This window comes from Rutilus rutilus (assembly GCF_951802725.1).
Source record: "Rutilus rutilus genome assembly, chromosome: 19".
Classification (NCBI taxonomy): Eukaryota; Metazoa; Chordata; class Actinopteri; order Cypriniformes; family Leuciscidae; genus Rutilus; species Rutilus rutilus.
Window position 1 is genome coordinate 32,411,968 of NC_140232.1, and position 19,550 is coordinate 32,431,517.

The window sequence follows — 19,550 nt, forward strand, 5'->3', positions numbered from 1 at the left end:
GAAACCGGATTCGGTCGTACACTAACCGTTCCACAAAGCTGGCGAACGATCTCAGCTTCAGCGCGGATAGTAATGAGCTCCTGGTCTCTGCTTCATTCCAGTTTGCAGACATTATTTCGTTCTTTCTTTGCTGATGACGAACACAAACTTTCCTCTAAGAGCAACAAAATACCCTTTCATGGCATTGGTCCTGGCTTTTGTTCACAGGGACTGATCCCGACATCGATACTGGCATCAATCCCGGGACGTGCTTGCGTTCACACAGAAGGCACTCTAGGCAATTTTACAGCTATTTCCCAGGATCAACGTGCCGTGTGAAAGGAGCTTTAGTCTTTCATTTCTCTTCAGGAAGACAATCTACCAGTGGTTCACATGTAGCCGACTTATTGAACGTTGAATTAAAATTAGACACTTCTGCTTCAACAAACTTAAAATCACTACAGAACTAGATGTGTGACAGCTACTTTCTGCGGGTGGCCTTGAAGACTCATCCGACGCTGTAATCCAGTTAATTCATCAGGGTGCAAATGGCTTGTGTGATTAGAATAGCTCCATAGCTGAAACGAGCATTGCGGTTTGTGTGGGTAGAAGACGTCGGTCTCCTGCAGTGTAACATGCTATGCTTCATCTAAGACTATTATATACGTCTATAATTATTATACATGCTGCTTTTATGAATAGCTCATTAAATCAGAGATTACATGCAGTATTTGCTTTTTAAATATTTGTCACAATTACTATACTACTACAAATAAAGCTAAAATGACAAACGTAAAAAACACACACCTCTGATATGAATCACATTACAAACTTTGCTTTGAAGCAAAAACGTATGTGAAAATTGGAGAAAAATACAAGACTTAATTTACTTAACTTATATATACGTATACACACACGTGTATATATATACACTATTTGTTTTGTAAAGTTCGGATATAAATGTGTATATTCCAGGGAGACCTAGTAGATTATACAATATACAACTGCAATGCATCATGGGAAATGAAAAACAGCGACCTACAGAAGTTATAAAAATATAACTTTATTAGATCATGTGATCATGACATACCCACTGAAAGCATTCACAGATGCTAGCATTAGCTTTGTGCGTAAACACCTCGAGGGATATTTTCAAATTTAAATTTTACAAAAAAAAGTTGTTTAATAACAGAATCCACACAATTATCAAATATATTCTCATATACATCTGATGTGTCATAACTACACTTTCCAAATGCAGACATGTCATACATAAATATACAGCCGGTTTTCCAAATATATCTACAGATCGTAAACGTTCCTCTCTCACACACACACACACACGCACGCTACCATGCATGTGAACCTCTTAAAAGTGGTTTAAGTGGGACTGTTTTTTTTTCCTCTCAACACATCCCACAATCCCTTGCAGTCTGATTAAAAAAAACTCAACTGTTTTAAATTAATAAATATGAAGTGAAAGGTTTCCGTCTCCCCAAGAACTGTAATTTGCCCTGTACTTTGAATTGCTTACACAAACACCCGTCCTACTCTTTTATTTTACGTAATGAGAACTTGTCTTGAGAAAAGGGTCTTTCATCAGTTAAGATCTCAGAAGAAAGGCATTTCTATTGTTGATCATTAACTCGGGACAGTATTCTGATGAGGTTAAGCGTCATAATCAATCTAGTATTGTAAAGTTACGCAACGACACTGACGACAAACTGTCCATTTGCTAGTGAAGAGTTTGAAGTAGTCACTGCTGCTTAATAACCTCACATCACATCATAGCTGACGTCTGTCCAGAGGATAAAGATCGGGTGTCTTTTAAAATAGAAAGTAAACAGGCAAACCGTGCCATCTCAAGACTCATGTAACTTGAGGGCATCTCCCTTAGGCTTTTGCAAAGTCAAAGAATCCCATGGCACAACGCTTCCATCTCATGCCTGGTACAGCTGGTTCAGATTACACGATTTTAGCCCGATTTTGGCACGATCCGTTTGACGCAGGGTGTCGTGGGGATCCGTAAAAGACAACGGGTGTCGGGACGCAAGATTCGATCGTTTCATCTCGTATAGTGTGACATAGTGGGTGTCAACCGACGTCGCGTCTGCGATGCTTCACGACATCACCATAAAAAGACTAGCATGTTTAATTAAGACTAGCATGCGAGTAAGTGAGTGAGCGAGAGTGAGTGTGTGTGCGCGAGTGTGTGTGTGCGCGAGTGAGCGAGAGTGAGTGTGTGTGCGTGCGCGTTTGTGAGTGAGCGAGTGTGCGTGTGTGTGAGTGAGTGAGTGTGCGAGTGAGCGAGAGTGAGTGTGTGTGTGCGAGTGAGCGAGAGTGAGTGAGTGTGCGTGAGTGAATGAGAGTGAGTGTGTGCGAGTGAGTGTGTGTGTGTGTGTGTGAGCGAGAGAGTGTGAGTGAGCGAGAGTGAGTGTGTGTGCGTGAGTGAATGAGAGTGAGTGTGTGTGTGCGAGTGAGTGTGTGTGTGTGTGTGTGTGTAAGTAAGTGTGTGTGTGTGAGTGAGCGAGAGAGTGTGAGTGAGCGAGAGTGAGTGTGTGAGTGCGTGTGCGTATATATGTGTGCGTGCGTATATATGTGTGCGAGTGTGTGTGTGTGTGTGTGTGTGTGTGTGAGACGGAACGCGATGACTGGAAAAGAAACGTGTAGTCTGACATTTTTATTGTCCACGACACAAGATTTTAGGAGTCAAAATCGTGTAATCTGACACAGTGACCATCGTAACAGACAAAAAAATAATAATAATTGTGTAATCTGAACCAGGCATTAATGTTTCTTCTTGATACAGAAACTTTCTCTCTTTTTTTTTTTGGTACGCTTGTCCCTAATCAAATTATATCTTTCTGCTTTGCCTTTCCCTCATTCTCTCTCCATTTTTACCTTCTAAACCCTCCAACTCTCATCCACATCATTACCACCAACTCATTCATCATCACTGGACGGCAGAAACACTGGTGATTCTTTCAGACGCACTAGAAAAGTGCTCAACACCTGTCGTAGCCCTTGCAAAGCACAACTCAGTCCGTATCAAGGTGATCTTTTACTTGAGCCTGCAGGCAACATCATCAGAAGTACAGTCTAGTGAGGTTGAAGAACCCAGGGAACAGATGTGGGCTTCCAGTCCCTGCCAGAAACAGAACACTCAAACAGCCCTCGATCCTGCCAGCAGGAAACATCTGCCAGTCCAGTGACTGAGAGGAAGACAACAAGAGAAGCATTTTGCAGCCCTTGCAAACATTAGTCTGTGTACTCCGCCACGATTGACAGCAGAACAGTGATGTCATCTGGCTTCCCTCCTTTGGAGAGAAGAGAAAGAGGGAACGTTGTCAGGCAAATGTCAACACTACATATTTACATCGGTCACATGTGCCGTTGAATACATGTCAGTTAGGAAAATAAAAATGCATTAATCAGATAATGGGTAACACTTTACAATAAGATCTCATTAGTCAATCTAACAATGAGCCATACATTTGTTACACTATATATTTGTTAATGTTGGTTAATACAAATACAGTGGTTTATTGTTAGCTCATGTTAGTCCATTATATAATATTAACAGATGCAACTTTTGCTTTTAATAATGTTTTAGTAAATGTTCAATTAAACATTAACCGAGATTAATAAATGCTTTAGAAGTACTTTTCAATGTCAGTTCATGTTAACAAATGAAACCTTATTGTATAGTGTTACCTGATAATGATTTTAATGCATTGATAAGGGATTAAAAAGATGACCACATTATTACCCAATTTTTTATGCATTCATTTTTGCATTCAAAATGCAATTCTTGAGCTATTTTCAGTGGAATAATCCAACTAACAATGATCCTGCGTTCGATTATCCAACACTTTGCATTCATCCAAAGCTAATTTTTTATGCATTTAAAGTATGCATTTTTATGAGTTCATGCATTTTCTACTTCAGACAATCGTGTCGTCACAATTTTGAAAATACGAAAATAATCGAATTGAAGTGTTATTTTAGTATAATTGATATGCCATTATAGTTTAAATATTTTTGAGTTATTATTTTTGTATTTTCCACTTTAATTTTAAACTTTTAGAAAGTTTGTGAAATAGTGTTTGTTTTTTAATGTCTATACATTCATTTTTATTTCTGTTTTAGTTGTTTTAATAAACTAAATAAATTAAAAATGTTGCTTTAACAACTAGCTGAAATATATTTTTTTAATCGTTAATCGTTATCGTTTATTTTATTTTAAGTAACAAAAGTGTTTTTTATTTTTTTATTTCAAGTAACACTGTTTACGTTTTAGGTAACTATAACAACCCTGAATTGAACCAAAACTAAATTGTGACAATTTATGTAAATTTATAGTGCATTGAACTGGTAAACTCCTTCAATGTACAGTAAAAGCATCTGTCAAATGCATAAATTTAAACGTAATTGATTTCAGAGCAAGTTAGCATATCAGAATATTGTAAAGAGAAAGTAAATCAGGAAAAGGAAAAGTTGTAGCTTGTTCAAAATGAATGAAATAACAATTTAGTCATATTTAAAAGCGCATATCTCACCTCTGACATTTAAGCCATTATCGCAGGCAAACTGTGCAAAAGGAGACATGTAATTGGGGTCGTACGCTAAAACATGGGCCTGTTCAGCAATACTTTTGGCTGTTTGCTGGATGCTTTCATAGTTGGTATTCTGAAAGCAGAGCACACAATTCGTATTAGTGTCGCTGGAAGACAGAAAAATGGACAGAGTGAAGTGCAGTACGTAGATGTTCCGGTACCTTGAGCTTTTTGAGTTCTTGTAAAATCATGTAGTCTGGCATGTTGTCAAAGAGACCATCTGTAGCTGTGAGTATAATGTCTCCCAACTGGACATCGAAGGATGAGCTATCAGCCGCATCAGGGCTGTGGGAAACAAGAGGACACAAAATTGGGTTACACTTTATTTTAAGGCGTCATTGTTACAGTGTAATTATATATTTAAGTACTGAGTAATATTAAGCAACTACATGTACTTACTATAGGGTTAGGGTAGGACTAGGGTTTGGTTGAGGGTTAGATGCATGTAATTATGCATAATTTAATGTTGCTACTATAGTAAGTACATGTAACTGTAAATATAAAGTGTTACCCAAAATGAATGCAAGTAAACTCAATAGTTTAGTGATATTCCCATTCTGAAGGTTGACATATTTGGAAGAAATTAAATATTCACTTCTCACAATGTTTCTCAATGTCTTTAAGTCACCTCACCAATCCATCAAAACCAACTATGTGCACATTCTGTGCCGTCCCAGTTGAAATATGTCTGTAGCTCTGATAAACAGTAAGCGTTGCTGTTTGCTGACCATATTTAGAAGCACAGTTGAAAAGAATAAACGCAGTTTCAGTCTAAGAAGCTTTTAGCTTGATCCTCATTACAGTACATACAGATCAGCAGTGAAGTGTCGTGTTCTGTTCCAGGAACTCAGTAGCAGGCATTATGCCCACTGATACGAATACACTGGCTGTCATTCCCTCCGTCTGTGCCGTGACCCGGGTCATGTGGTTTAAACATGATACTTAGTTTGAATAAAAAAAATTCTGAGAATTAAGAAGTGGAAACGATTTATAAAAATGGAACAGTATTAAAGATTTAGACCTGCAAACTGGCCTCAGAGAACTACTTCCACTAACTCATCTGTCAAAGAGAAACCAGCTAATGTCAGGGTTAACTGACGCCATGCTAAGGTTGTCTCCATTAGCTTGGCAGCCAAATCATGTGTCTGGAAAGATTAAAATTAACTGGATGTAGCTCAGAGCAGAAACAGCCCAACACCACCGTTTAACCGTGATAAATTCACTGTAAATCACTGACTTAGGGGTCATGTTTACTAGACAGAGTGGGAATCCCAAGTCATATAATGGGGAAAGACCCTGGCGACCTACTCTGAACAAAATAATCGCTAAGAAAATGAACTGACAGTCTATTGCGTATATGGCGAGAGATGGCCCACAGAGAATCACCAAGAGTCGGACACGACTGAAATGGCTAGACAACAGGTTTACATGCATCCAAGGTCAAAAACACTTACATTTTCTGATAATATCCATAGAACATCATCTAATTTCTCAAAGAAAACAAAGCTAAGTTTCAGCTCTTCCTCAACGCGTGCATACACAGTAATATAGACAGTAACGGTGGCATCATTTTTATCGTATCAATTCGAGTGCGAGTCTAATCCTTAGGAAGCGCATGCAAAAGTAGATTTGTGTTTGCAGCGCAGAAAACAGCGTTTTCTTGACATGTCGACCACATGAACCGAACTCTTCCAGTCTCAGCTACAACTACAGTTTGAGGGCGGGTCAAAATAGATGTTTGCGGGCAGCCAATGATTCAGATTCAGATTCAGATTGTTTTATTTAGTGCCATGTCAGCATTCAAAGCTATTTTCATGGCACAAATTCAATTACAAAAATACAAATATCATATAAATCCAATAAAAACCAAAACCTTTTCAGGCATAATCTTACTAAATAAGTCCTTAAGTGAGGTAACTTTATAAAAGAGCATTCTACTTGTATAAAAGGAACACGCCGACTTTTTGGGACTTTAGCTTATTCACCGCATCCCTTCTCATCTCTGTGCGTGCCGTAACTCTGTCTGACGCACCCACCGCTAGCCTAGCTTAGCACAAAGACTGGAGGTAAACGGCTCCAGCTAGCATACTGCTCCCAATAAGTGACAAAATAACACCAACATTTTCCTATTTACATGTTGTGATTTGTATTGTCACAGCGTGTACAAATAACAAGGTCACCTGAGAGACAGCCATCTTCTAACCATATACATACTGCGAACTATATTCTCAGAAGGCGAAGCACTGCTACTTGGGCGGAGTGATTTACTCCAACTCTGAGCGAACGCTCTGCTCCTCACCACGGGGATTCTCAGGCGCTGCGAGCAAATCACTCCGCCCAAGTAGCAGTGCTTCGCCTTCTGAGAATATAGTTCCCAGTATGTATACAGCATTATGCAGGTTTGTGCAGGAATAAAGACGGGAATTGCTGACGACTCGGTTCAGAATCGATTCTTTTGGGAGACGATGACTCCTTTTATTGTGGACTTTGAGCCTTGAAACTTTGCAGACCTTTTACATTCACAAACATGAAAGGTAATATTCGAAAAAGCATAATAGGGCACTTTAAAGTCTAAACCAGGAGCTGAATTCTGAATTTAGTGATGTAATCTTTGCAGTCATGCCGATTGCATTGTTTTCAATTTGCTGAAATAACCGAAGAGGCACTTGTTTTTCAGTGCTTTCAGCAATCAGTCAACATAGCCCTGTGAATCAAAGCGTGATGCAAACCCTGAATTATGAATATAAAGTTATATTATTAATGATCAATAATTAAAACAGCCTTAACATGATGTCTTAAAAAGCTTGCAAAAAATGCAAAAAAGGCTAGAGTAAAAGTTAAAGGAGTGGTTGATTATGATTTCACTTTTCTAACTTTAGTTAGGCTAGTGTGTAATGTTGCTGTTTGGGCATAAACAACATCTGCAAAGTTATAATGCTCAAAGTTCAAAGGAAAGGGAGATATTTGCTTTTAAAGAAATCGCTTTTTAAGGACTACAACAAACGGCTGGTAGAGACTACACAACATTCCTCCCGGGTTAATGACATCACCAGCCCTAGAATTTACATAAACCCCGCCCCCAGAACACGATTTATAGATTGAGACAGAATATGCTAATCAATGACTAAAAGATAACTATACATAAGCTACATAAATTCATCAACTAACCATTCAGAAATGTCCTTTTGAATTCTACATCTTTTTTAGTCTCTCCATCATTGTCTAAATCCGGTTTCACCATAAAAGGCTAAGAGTGTTTGAAATTTTCAGTGCATGTCTGTGTGAGTGCAAGCTGTTGTAGCTCCGCCCCCCTGTGCCGGGAGCAGCAGCTCATTTGCATTTAAAGGGACAGACACAAAAACGGTGTGTTTTTGCTCACCCTCAAAAAGTTACAACTTTAACATGCTATATAAAAATATCTGTGGGGTATTTTGAGCTAAAACTTCACATACACACTCTGGGGACATCAGAGACTTATTTTACATCTTGTAAAAAGGGCATTATACCACCCCTTTAATATAAGTTGCGGCTCAAAATCCTATCCATTTTTTAGGATAGATTAAGCTTGGTGCACAATTATGAAATGTAGTTTTTTGACAAATAAAGCCATTCTAATCTGAAGTAGGAGAATAGAGATCATTACATATCCTAGACAGTAGAGTAGACGCTGTAGTGCTCACACAGAGTGACACATTTCTCTCCAGGAAGAACTGATTATCCAGTCGAGTTAATAACCAGGCTCTCAGAGTGAGGACCTAATCATGCTCTCACACTGACAGCCAGGGGATTACGTCTCGCTTGCGTCTAGGTTGGGGACACGATGCTGTTGCATAATCAGAAAACTAGAGGAGTGAAGGTCTCACCTGTCGCTGAGAACGGAGCCCTCTGCCTCAGGAGGGGCGATCGAGAGCTGGAAAGGGGTGTTGAAGTAATGCTGCTGTTCATCAGACCTGTGCACCACCTCTCCACCTCGAACCACCAGAAAGCCAGAGTCTCCTAGGTTAGCCGTGTGTAGCCGGTGACTCTGCCTATCTAGTACCACGATACACGCTGTACTGCTTCCTAAAGTAGAGAAAGATGCTCAATCAGTCACATGATAGGTCATTTAAAGCATAACTATTTTAAGTTGGCGATGCACCAAAATTGAATTGAAAACATTCAGCCTAAAATCGAATTAATCTTCATTTTGATGAACCGATATCTTTTTGTCTATGCTATTTGCAGGTGATGCACGAACAAAACATTATTTGTATAAAAACATCCGTTAATCGCAATAAGTCTCAGCTTTCAAATCGCCTATTTTCTAACGAAAGTAAAACGATAAATGTCGTTTTGATACTCTTTAATGCGGTGTGACAGATCGCTGTAGTGCCTCAGTTCCAGCGGCACGTGACCCGATCATCTCTTCCCCTTCACTACTAGTCATTGTATGAAATAAACATGAATGAACATCAGAAGGAGTGTTGAAAGAACCGGTACAACTTACTGTATCATGACTCACGCAATCGCTCAATTCGTATTTCAGCTGCGAAAAGACTTCAATAAAACAGCTCGAGTACAATATGTAATGTTACATTTTCCTCAGGAAAGCCATTCAGTGTCTATAGCTTGTTCATTAGGACTCTAAAGAGCACAGGGCTTCTGCAGGTATCTTCAAATTCTTAATGCCATACATGACCCATGACTAATCACGGTAACCAGATATCTATTAGTGCTGTCAATCGATTAAACCGGAAGCAATTACCAAACTGGTTCCGCGTGTTTATCACACTAACGTACATATTTTGCGACAGCAAATAAAAATGATTAATTATGAAGGCTATATTCAAATAAATTGATAATAAAAAAAATTCTTCAAAACTATCTTAATTTTAAATGCCTGTAGGATTAAAATTGTGCTTTTTAATGCCATTTAAGGCCAATTTTAATGCCTTTTTAATGCCCCACGGAAACCCTGTAAAGAACAATTTGTTAAATATATGCACTATATTACTATTCATTATTTTTACTTGACATTTATTATTTAACGTTTATAACTGAATAAATCTGCCATGAAAGTTTACATTTCAAAAATGAATTGGAGTAGAAACAATTACATTACGTTTTTTTTTTTTAAAATATGATTAATTGATTATTAAATAAACATTATTTTCAGTTGTACTAGCTTTGGAATTGTGCAGATTTAATAACAAAATCCAATCTTGTGACCCAACACACTCTCTGTCCGTGACTCATCTAGCACACAGTGTGTGTTTTTGCGGGCAGCACACTGTACAAGTGACTCATTTCAGCCCATTACATTTTAGTTACGGCTTTGATCTTATCCTGAGAAGAATGAACCAAGGCTCTTCCCAAAAACATTTCGTTCCCAAGTCAGGAAAAATAAAAAACTTTACTCTTGACTGTCCCAGAACATCCAGTCCTCAGTTTTATAGCATATATGTGTCACATGTCAGTGCATGCATAGTTAACATGCCATTGCACATCAACACCTTAGGTTATGAACACCTTAGGTTATGAATGTTAGTCTGATGCTAAAGTTACTTTGCGGAAAAACTGATTTTTAGTATGTAGCAAAAGATGAAAATATGACGCATTTTCCCGTTTACAAAAAAAAAAATGAATGGAAGTGACCGGAACACAATCGGCCCTTCTTAATTGAAGCCAGAGCATAATGTCGAAGCCTCCGAAACACATTATGATCTAATGTCTCTACAGTTTAGATTTGAAAACTGTTGAAATATGAAAATATATTCAAAAAGACAGTTCAATGCAAATGCTTTTTCTGTGCAGCTCTCTCCTTTTGACACTTTCATGTGAAGAGAGAGACTTGCATACTGCACACTTTCTGTTTCTACTTGTGAAATGAATTTACTTCATAATCTAAAGCTGAATATGCTCACCTAATAGCGGTACTTTGTTCTGAAGTAGCTCATAGTAGCTGGTGGTGAGGATTCCCACCGGGTTGCTTGGCACAAATCTCCCTTCTTTGACGAGCCGCTCACACGTCCTCATGAGCGTCCCGGAGAACTGAGACGGGTCGACCCCATAGTCCCGCCAGCCACCCACTCCATCAGCCACACCTATAGGTGAGAGAAACACAATGAGCTGCATTTTAGAAATGGTTAACAAGCGACAACACAACTTCCAATAGCTGTGATGTTTGTTTACAGCTATTTTGCATCTACAGAGAGAAATTCATAATTATTATTCAGCAAGGATGCATTAAATTGATCAAAAGTGACAGTAAAGACATTTATAATGTTACAAAGATTTTGATTTCCCCCCCCAAAAAAAAATTCTATTCATCAAAGAACACAAAAATAGCACAACTGTTTTCAACATTGCTAATAAGAAATATTTCTTGAGCAGCAAATCATCATATTAGAATGAAGGATCTGAAGGATCATGTGACACTGAAGACTGGAGTAATGATGCTGAAAATTCAGCTTTGCAAAAGAATTATTTGTAGTAGTACGAATATTTCACAATATTATTGATCTTACTGTATTTTTCATCGAATATATACAGCCTTGGTGAAAACAAAAAAACTATTTTTACCGACCCCAAGCTTTTGAATGGTAGTGTACATAAATACACCGTAGTCGAGTTTCCATCAAAGGATAACTATATTGTGTTACCATAATATAAAATTATTCATGTAAGGTCACACTGCAAACAATCTAGTAGGATTTAGAGGTGATCAAGAGGTGAAGTGAACGTATCTGATAGGAAAAACTTGTTGACCCACAAGCGAAAATGGACTTTGAAAAGTAAAAAGTGGTTAACAAGGAGATGTTCAAGTTCACTTTATTTATAAAGCACGTTTACAACAGCCACTAGGCTGACCAAAGTGCTTTACAGAACCACCAGATAAATAATACCTGCATAACAACACATAAAACACAAATAAAAGCAACAAAGCTAAGAGCAACCTTAAAACCGGAGTAGCAAAACACTATCAGACTCAAAAATAGTAAAACCAACCTAAGATTAGAGATCAATATGCTAAAGAAAACAGGTAGATTAGTTTATTGTCTAGATTTGAGATGAACTGTGTCAGAACACTGTCTTGTCTAATGACAAACTAATTTCCCACTAAATTATGTAGGGTAATAGCATTTCTAAGCTGCTACGGCACAATGCTTATGTGTAGTGATAGACTAATATGTTGGCTATCGGTTGACCATTTTGAGATTATTGTAATTAGATGACACCCCTACATGCTTTAACGATGAAAAGAGTAGCCTAGGTTTCATTTCATTTCACTTTAATATGCGATTATGTGCACATTTACCATTGAAAACCCCACATCCGTCAACCACTAATTATCAGGGTTCCCACGGGTCCTTGAAATCCTTGAAAGTTTGTGAATCTGAAAAGAAAATGTCAAGGCCCTGGAAAGTTTCTGAAAATAAACATAATAGATACAGGTCCTTGAAAGTGCTTGAATTTATTTTGTGGAGAAAAAAAAACAACATATTATTCCCTCTGGTCCGCTAATGTGTCACTTCGTGGCCTAATGCACACTAGCTTGCTTGATTAACGTTAGTTACGCGCATTTACGCGTTACGTTAAGTGTTTCCTGCGTGAGGTACTTTGTGTTGTACATTGCCATGGCGTTCACGCGCACAAAACTACTACGATGGTACCTCAACAATAACAAACGTGTCCCCACATTAAGTCCTTGAATTTGAGGGTATTAGACCTGGAACGTCCTTGAAAGGTCCTTGAATTTGAAGTTAACCAAGGTGTGGGAACCCAGCTCAAGTAAATAAAGTGATTTGTAGATTGTAAGATGCACCAGTCTTGATTGAATATTAAGAAAGCAAACGTTTACTGCCTACACCCCATTGATGTCATGTGCATGCATTTCCAAATCAGTCCAACAGACAGGGAATTTTCCCTGCAAAACCCTCCCAGCTTCCTATCTCACAATGAGCAGGAACCCTCGTTCGTGACCATACAAGGCAAGGCAAGGCCAGGCAAGTCCCCACGCATCGACCTGCATCCTCTTGTGATCTCGCCTTTAAAAGCACTGGGATTTCCAGAGATAGATATGCTGGCTTGAAGCTTGAGAAGTCTTGGTTTGTCGTTTCTTAGGCCATCAACAGAACCCTGCTCATGCGTTTGAGCTGTAGAAAGAGGATTTAGATCCCAGGTTGATTTGACTTTTGACGTACAGCTGTCCAAGTAGGCCTTAGAAACATGTTAGCAGGTCTACTAACATTTGAATTTGTAGGCATACGCCTTATGAGTGGCTTACATGACAGAGAAAACTGATGCAGTACAAGGACTAATCTGTTTCATCTTAAAACTGAACTTTGAAGGACTACTAAAAAAACTCTTTAGAGACATCTAAAAATATGATTTCCTTGTAAAACATACATTTTATCCCCAAGCAAAGATTTGCTTTCAAGACAAAGACCGAAACCCAGGTCGGTGGCCTTCAGTGTTCATCTATTGTTTTGCGCCCCCACTTTTCAGATGTACTTCTTTGTAACAAGACAATGGATTTTCTGTTACACTAAAACTAATGTGCACTCTAGTTAACCCCCAAAAGTTGCCATTCTCGGGTTAGAAGCAATGTTGATGTTACTAACAGGTCTATATGGTTATGGAATATTATACCACTGCAAATTCTAGCAGCGATATAACCGAACTACATTCAATACTGCCCACTTTTTTTATTTTAAATACAAGCCACGTTGAACTGAGTTGTGTTGACTAATAAATAATCTTTTTTTTTATATATATATCCCATTGCTTTTTTCTACAATAACTATAACAGTTCATACCATCCAGTCACGTGGAGCACCAACACATTAGAAACGGGCTCACACTCATTTTATACTCTTGTTTAGGCTAACTGGTAATTGTTTGGTGACAGGTGAAGCAATTCTGGATTCATTTTTAATGCAGTGAGTAAAAAGTACAAGCATTATTCCCAATATACTCAAATACATATTAACAAATTAAGTGGAGATAACGTTATTTTAAAGCAGCCAATTAAACTGAATGTTTACTATTATGAAACATGTCATTAAAATTGCCTCCATATTTGTCTTTATGTTAAAATAATGTTATTTAAAGTTGATATACAATACAAAATATAAATATACACATTGCAAAGGCTTTTGTTGTTGTGCCTACAAGCCACCGATGTGCGACGGTTGTGACGTCAGAGGCGATTTAAGCACGATGATACTTGCCTAAACCAGTTCTTCCGAGCACATTATCTGTGCATACAACACGAATATGCTTTAATGGTGTCAGCCATTACATACCTAACACATCAGCAGATCTGTGTCGGGCTATGAAGCACGCGTCGTCACCATAACACATCCCTTTCTTCAAAATCCCCTTGCGAAAGTCCTTCCCGAAGCCGAAGCTGGCGGACACCAGGCTGTAGTCCCGGCTGTCGGTTTGAGAGAGTCCGCCGATGACCGCCCGGGCCACCAGTCGACCGTACGAGAGCACGGACAGCATCACCCCCGGTTAACGTTAGTTAGACTCAGTACTAACAGCAGATCCACGGCCCTTGACGACGTCTGGAGGTGTCACTCACAGCAACCGCATCCACAGTGTTGTTGTTATTAAACGACCTTACAACGGCATCAACTTCCAAAATCTCGCTGCCTTTACGAATCAATCACCGATTTATCGCATTCAGCTCTCCATAGTGATCGATCCGATGTGATTCAGAACATCCGAGTCGAACCGGGTTTTATAAAACTCCTTTTACTCGCGGTGAGCCCCATCGCTGCGCGCTCGCGTGTCTGTTGCGCGTGCACTGAAGGCCGCGGCGGCGCGCGACAGAAGTCTTGTGACCATGACTGCTTTGACGTCAGACGCCGTTACGCAACCCGTGTACATTTAATGGAGTATTATATATATAACAGTTTAATGGGGACCAGTGAAAGAATACAGAGGCCTTTGAGTTCATTTATAAAATATGACGCACAAATTGAACCACTTTATAAATTACGTATAACTTTTCTGTATACAATTTAGATTTAATGATTAAAAATGTCAGATGGTATAAGGATGTAATCACTAATAAGAAAGACTAAAAACCTCACCTATCCTTGGATATTTACACGCGAGTGCACACAAGTTTTCAAACTTTTTTTTGGGGGGGGGGGTAAAGAATATTTTACAAATATATTTTGACTCATGAATATTAATAAATGAGTTACTGTGTGTTTTGTGGTGATGCAGGTAAAAAAAAAAAAAAAAAAGAGCTTCATGTAATGGCCCGTTGCAACCTCTTTCTTACTTAAAAACATTGTTTAAGATTTCACTTGAAATATTCAGATTCTGGTTGTAAACAATCATTTCATATAGTTTAACACGGATTTATGATTCAGAATAATAGAGCATTTTAGGAGTTATAGAGAATTTTGGAGGGATAATGCATGTTAACAGCTTGTGATTTCAGTCAGTATGAGAACATGGACTTCCTAACCTCTGGCCACAGGCCAGTTTCTGCAGCTCTCCAACCACAGAGATATGCCAAACTAGCATCAGTACTCTCAATTAAACCTGTCTTATGATGTTAGTAATGTGGTAGAAAAAGTCCCCTGGTTCCACACACAAGGCTTAAGCCTAATCCTTGCACTAAAATACATGTTTGAGCTGTTTTAACTGAAAGCAACTTGCACTGTCATATCTTAAAATATGTCAGTGTCATTGTTTTGTCTCAAGATGCACAACAGTAATGTTTTTTTAGGCATGTTTATAAAAGCTACTTAAATGTTGTAATTGAACTATGCCTAATCCTGTCTGTGAAACCAGGCCTAAGTCTGGTAGTTTATAATACTGAGGTTGGTCTATTTCCAGTGGAGTGGTGGTGTTATGAAACAGATGATTTCACTGAATGAAGTGTTTGCCGCCATCTAGTGGTCGTGCTGGCGCAGTGCAGCTTTAGACAAATTAGATTAATTAGCGGACACAAACCAGAATATTATCAGCTGATTAAAAGATTATGTAGTCAACGTTTTTATTATAACTGATGTATTTAAATGTGTCATCTGAATTCTTGCATTAATCTTAATTACACAACTTTTGTTATATACTCGATTTTGTTCTCCTGCTGCTGAAATGGTGTTAAAAAATAATTTAAACATCAATTAGCGACTAAATATTTGAGATACTCTTCTCTTTTTCTGTATCGCTTTGCTATAACGTTCAATAATACTGCAGTGTAAGCCTGTTTCTTTTGACTAAATAATTTGAAGCTTGTTTCACTGCCAGTCTTTATTTATGCATGAGTTTTAATTCACGGTTTTATTCAGCTAGGTTAAAAAAAAAACACCCAGTATACTACTTATAATAAACTCGTTCACCAAACCTCGCAAACCGTTGAAAGAGGCTGTAAGAAGTGGACGTGTTATTGTAAATATTGTAAAATATCATGACATCTTTTCTGAAATGTGTAACAATAACATGAGAGGCCTTGTAAGTCCACTACTCAGACAGTAGGTGGCAGTAAGTGCTTGTGTTAAGAGTTAAATCTCTGCTCTAGTGTTTTTCTGCATCGAAATAATATGGAACTTGAATGAGAGTTTGCAGTCTTAAACTCAGTGAATGCAATGCAAACTTTAATACTAAATGTGTTTTTTTTTTCTGTGTTGAAATTGATGCAAAATAAAAACCGTGTATCGTGAAGTAATGGCAAGAAACGTACTTCGATTGACCTGTGCAGTCCGATTTACAAATATATAGTATAATACCGTCTTAAGTGTCACATAATCCTCCAGAAATCATTCTAATATGCTGATTTATTATCGATGTATGTTAGAAACAGTTGAGCTGCTTAATATACAGTACCAGTCAAAAGTTTGGAAACACTACTATTTTTAATGTTTTTGAAAGAAGTCTCTTATGCTCATCAAGCCTGCAGTTAAAAAAAAAAAAAAAAAAAAAAACAGTAATATTATGAAATATTATTACAATTTAAAATAATGGTTCTCTTTTTTAATATACTTTAAAATGTAATTTATTTTTGTGATGCAAAGCTGAATTTTCATCAGCAAGTACTCCAGTCTTTGGTGTCTTATGATCCTTCAGAAATCATTCTAATATGCTGATTTATGATCAATGTTGGAAACAGTTGTGCTGCTTAATATTTTTTTATAACCTGAGATACTTTTTTCAGGATTATTTGATGAATAAAAAGTTAAAAAGAACTGTATTTATTTAGAATAGAAATCTTTTGTAACAATATACACTACCGTTCAAAAGTTTGGGAACAATAATTTTTTTTTAAATTAGAAATTAGTACTTTAATTCAACAAGGATGCGTTAAATTGATAAAAGGTGATGGTAACGATTTATATTGTTAGAAATGTTTTTATTTTGAATAAATGCTGTTTTTATGAATCAATGCTGTTAACGTTTTACTCATCAATGAATCCTGAAAAAAGTATTCCAAAAAAATATATTAAACAGCACAACTGTTTCCATCATTGATAATAACTGAGTATCAAATCATCATATTAGAATGATTTCTGAAGGATCATAAGACACCAAAGACTGGAGTACTTGCTGATGAAAATTCAGCTTTGCATCACAAAAATAAATTACATTTTAAAGTATATTAAAAAAGAGAACCATTATTTTAAATTGTAATAATATTTCATAATATTACTGTTTTTTGTTTTTTTTAACTGCAGGCTTGATGAGCATAAGAGACTTCTTGCAAAAGCATTAAAAATAGTAGTGTTTCCAAACTTTTGACTGGTACTGTATATATATATATATTATAATCTGTAATACTTTCAGGATTCTTAATTGAATAAAAAGTTAAGAAAAAGAACAGCATTTATTTAAAATAGAAATATTTTGTAATATTATACACTATCGTTCAAAAGTTTGGGATCGGTATTTAAAAAAAGAAAGAAATTAATACTCTTCTTCAGCAATGATGTGTTAAATGGATAACACGTGATAGTAAATATTTATATTATTAGAAAAGATTAAATCATATTATAATAGAAAACCACTATTTTAAATTGTAATATTATTTTATTAGATATATATATACATATTTTTGTTTGATGAGTGTGGTTGCATTTTCTTTCTTTATAGTAAATAACACTTGTTTAGCTATATTGCTATCTAATACAATGGCATTCATACATTTATAAATTGATTTAACTGTTCAAATATTGTTTGGGGCTTCAAACATTATGATGGTGTGATTCAGATCACATCATGCAAATGTATAGGCTAATGAATAATTTTGCCGCACATGTTTTATTATACGGAAGCGTATTGCATTCACTTGAGGAAAAATAATCTACTCTGTTTTTCTGAATTAACGAGTTAATTATCTCAGAATTATGAGATCATTTTTAATGAATAAAAGTTTTTGCTCTGTTTTTCTGAATTATTGAGTTAATTATCTCAGAATTATGAGATCATTTTTCATAAAAAAAAAAATTGTTCTGTTTTTCTGAATTAACGAGTTAATTATCTCAGAATTACGAGATCATTTTTAATGAATAAAAGTTTTTGCTCTGTTTTTCTGAATTATTGAGTTAATTATCTCAGAATTATGAGATAATTAACTCAATAATTCAGAAAAACAGAGCAAATACATTTTATTTCAAGAAAAATGTATCTCATAATTTTGAGATAATTAAGTCATTAATTCAGAAAAACAGAGCAAAAACTTTTTATTCATGAAAAATTATCTCGTAATTCTGAGATAATTAACTCGTTAATTCAAGAGTAGATTATTTTTCCTCAAGTGAATGCAGTACGCTTCCGTATTATTAGGCACTGTGTGTCATTATAAAAAAATCACAAAACCAACTCTAATATTAAAAGCATTCTCATTTGCTTTAATAGTTCAAATCAGTGCTGGAAATGTAAGATTATATATAGCACAGCACTTTTTTTTTGTACCATATATGCAGAACTACATGTGAGAAAGTCATGGATATTTAAATGAGAGCGGATGAAAGTGAGATATTTCACTCTTGGTCCTTCTCCTCTCCATGTGTGATGATGTAGACCAGATTCTTGTAGTCCAGATTACCTGCAGCGTCTGGAGGAAAAGCATTAAACATCTGCTCCATCTGAGGAAACATGGATCAAAAATCGTATTATGGCGTTTCAAAGGGTGGTTGTGTTTTTTACATGTGACCTTGGACTACAAAACCAGTCACATGGGTCAATTTTTTTGCAATTGAGATTTATACATCATATGAAAGCTGGATAAATAAGCTTCCCATTGATGTATGGTTTGTTATGATAGGACAATATTATTGTCAACTATTTGAACATCTGGAATCTGAGGGTGCAAAAAAATCGAAACATTGAGAAAATCTCCTTTAAAGTTGTTCATTTATGTTGGCGATTGTGCCGCATTCACTCACAAAAATAAATGTTTTATATATTTACGGTAGGAAATTGACAAAATATCTTCATGGAACATGATCTTTACTTAATATCCTAATGATTTTTGGCATAAAAGAAAAATCGATAATTTTGACCCATACAATGTATAGTTGGCTATTGCCACTAATATACCCGTGCGACTCGAGACTGGTTTTGTGATCCTGGATCACATATCATAAATGCACTATTTGTGTTCATAATCTATACATAACACCTATAGACAGATATAATACGAATGTCATTGTGACATATCACAGTGCTGCCTATAGGACACAGAGAGCTGAAGTGTTAGACATAAAACAAATAATCTCTAGATGTCAAACCTCTTCTGGAGAGAATCTGTCCGCTTGCGTTGTCAACATCCCCGACAAACTGTGAGGAGAGACGAACTTCGGTTTAACCTTTCGAAATAATCGAATTACGTCTGGCAAACACTTCACACATGCTTGCAGGGTTTGAACAGTGTGTATGTACAGCATCTATTCAGTAGCTTGTCTCAAAGTTGCAAAACAAAGCAGAATCTTTGGAGAAATGGATTTACAGAGA

The 19,550-nt window shown here is 36.8% G+C and overlaps 2 protein-coding genes across 4 annotated transcripts in view; both read right to left on the reverse strand.

The window, feature by feature from the left end:
* Nucleotides 1–1,382: 1,382 nt before the first annotated feature.
* pptc7a (protein phosphatase targeting COQ7 a) lies at nucleotides 1,383–14,412 on the reverse strand. Its single transcript, XM_084389537.1, has 6 exons — nucleotides 13,883–14,412; nucleotides 10,499–10,678; nucleotides 8,459–8,657; nucleotides 4,757–4,880; nucleotides 4,539–4,668; nucleotides 1,383–3,296 (listed from the first exon to the last, which is right to left on the reverse strand). Exons 1-6 carry the CDS (start codon nucleotides 14,082–14,084, stop codon nucleotides 3,238–3,240), a joined length of 894 nt encoding a protein of 297 aa, XP_084245663.1. The 5' UTR covers nucleotides 14,085–14,412; the 3' UTR covers nucleotides 1,383–3,237.
* Nucleotides 14,413–18,373: 3,961 nt separating this feature from the next.
* Nucleotides 18,374–19,550, reverse strand: part of myl2b (myosin, light chain 2b, regulatory, cardiac, slow) — a gene marked incomplete at its 5' end in the record, with an annotated part of 26,297 nt that continues 25,120 nt past the window's right edge. For 2 of the 3 annotated variants that reach the window (XM_084388783.1, XM_084388781.1), the window contains 2 exons: nucleotides 18,422–18,682; nucleotides 19,328–19,376. In XM_084388783.1, the coding sequence (XP_084244909.1) occupies nucleotides 18,578–18,682; nucleotides 19,328–19,376 (154 nt within the window). In that variant the 3' untranslated portion in view covers nucleotides 18,422–18,577. Of the gene's footprint in view, nucleotides 18,683–19,327; nucleotides 19,377–19,550 lie in introns of all 3 variants that reach the window. The other variant, XM_084388782.1, reaches the window with a different exon arrangement.

What these genes read in the sequence shown, in the direction of transcription:
- pptc7a (XM_084389537.1), bottom strand. Translation starts at nt 14,084, where the DNA reads ATGCTGTCCGTGCTCTCGTACGGTCGACTGGTGGCCCGGGCGGTCATC. An exon ending in CAGATCTGCTGATGTGTTAG is followed by an intron (nt 10,679 to 13,882) that starts GTATGTAATGGC and finishes TCTCACCTATAG; the next exon opens with GTGTGGCTGATGGAGTGGGT. An exon ending in TAATGGCTTAAATGTCAGAG is followed by an intron (nt 3,297 to 4,538) that starts GTGAGATATGCG and finishes TTCTCTCCAAAG; the next exon opens with GAGGGAAGCCAGATGACATC.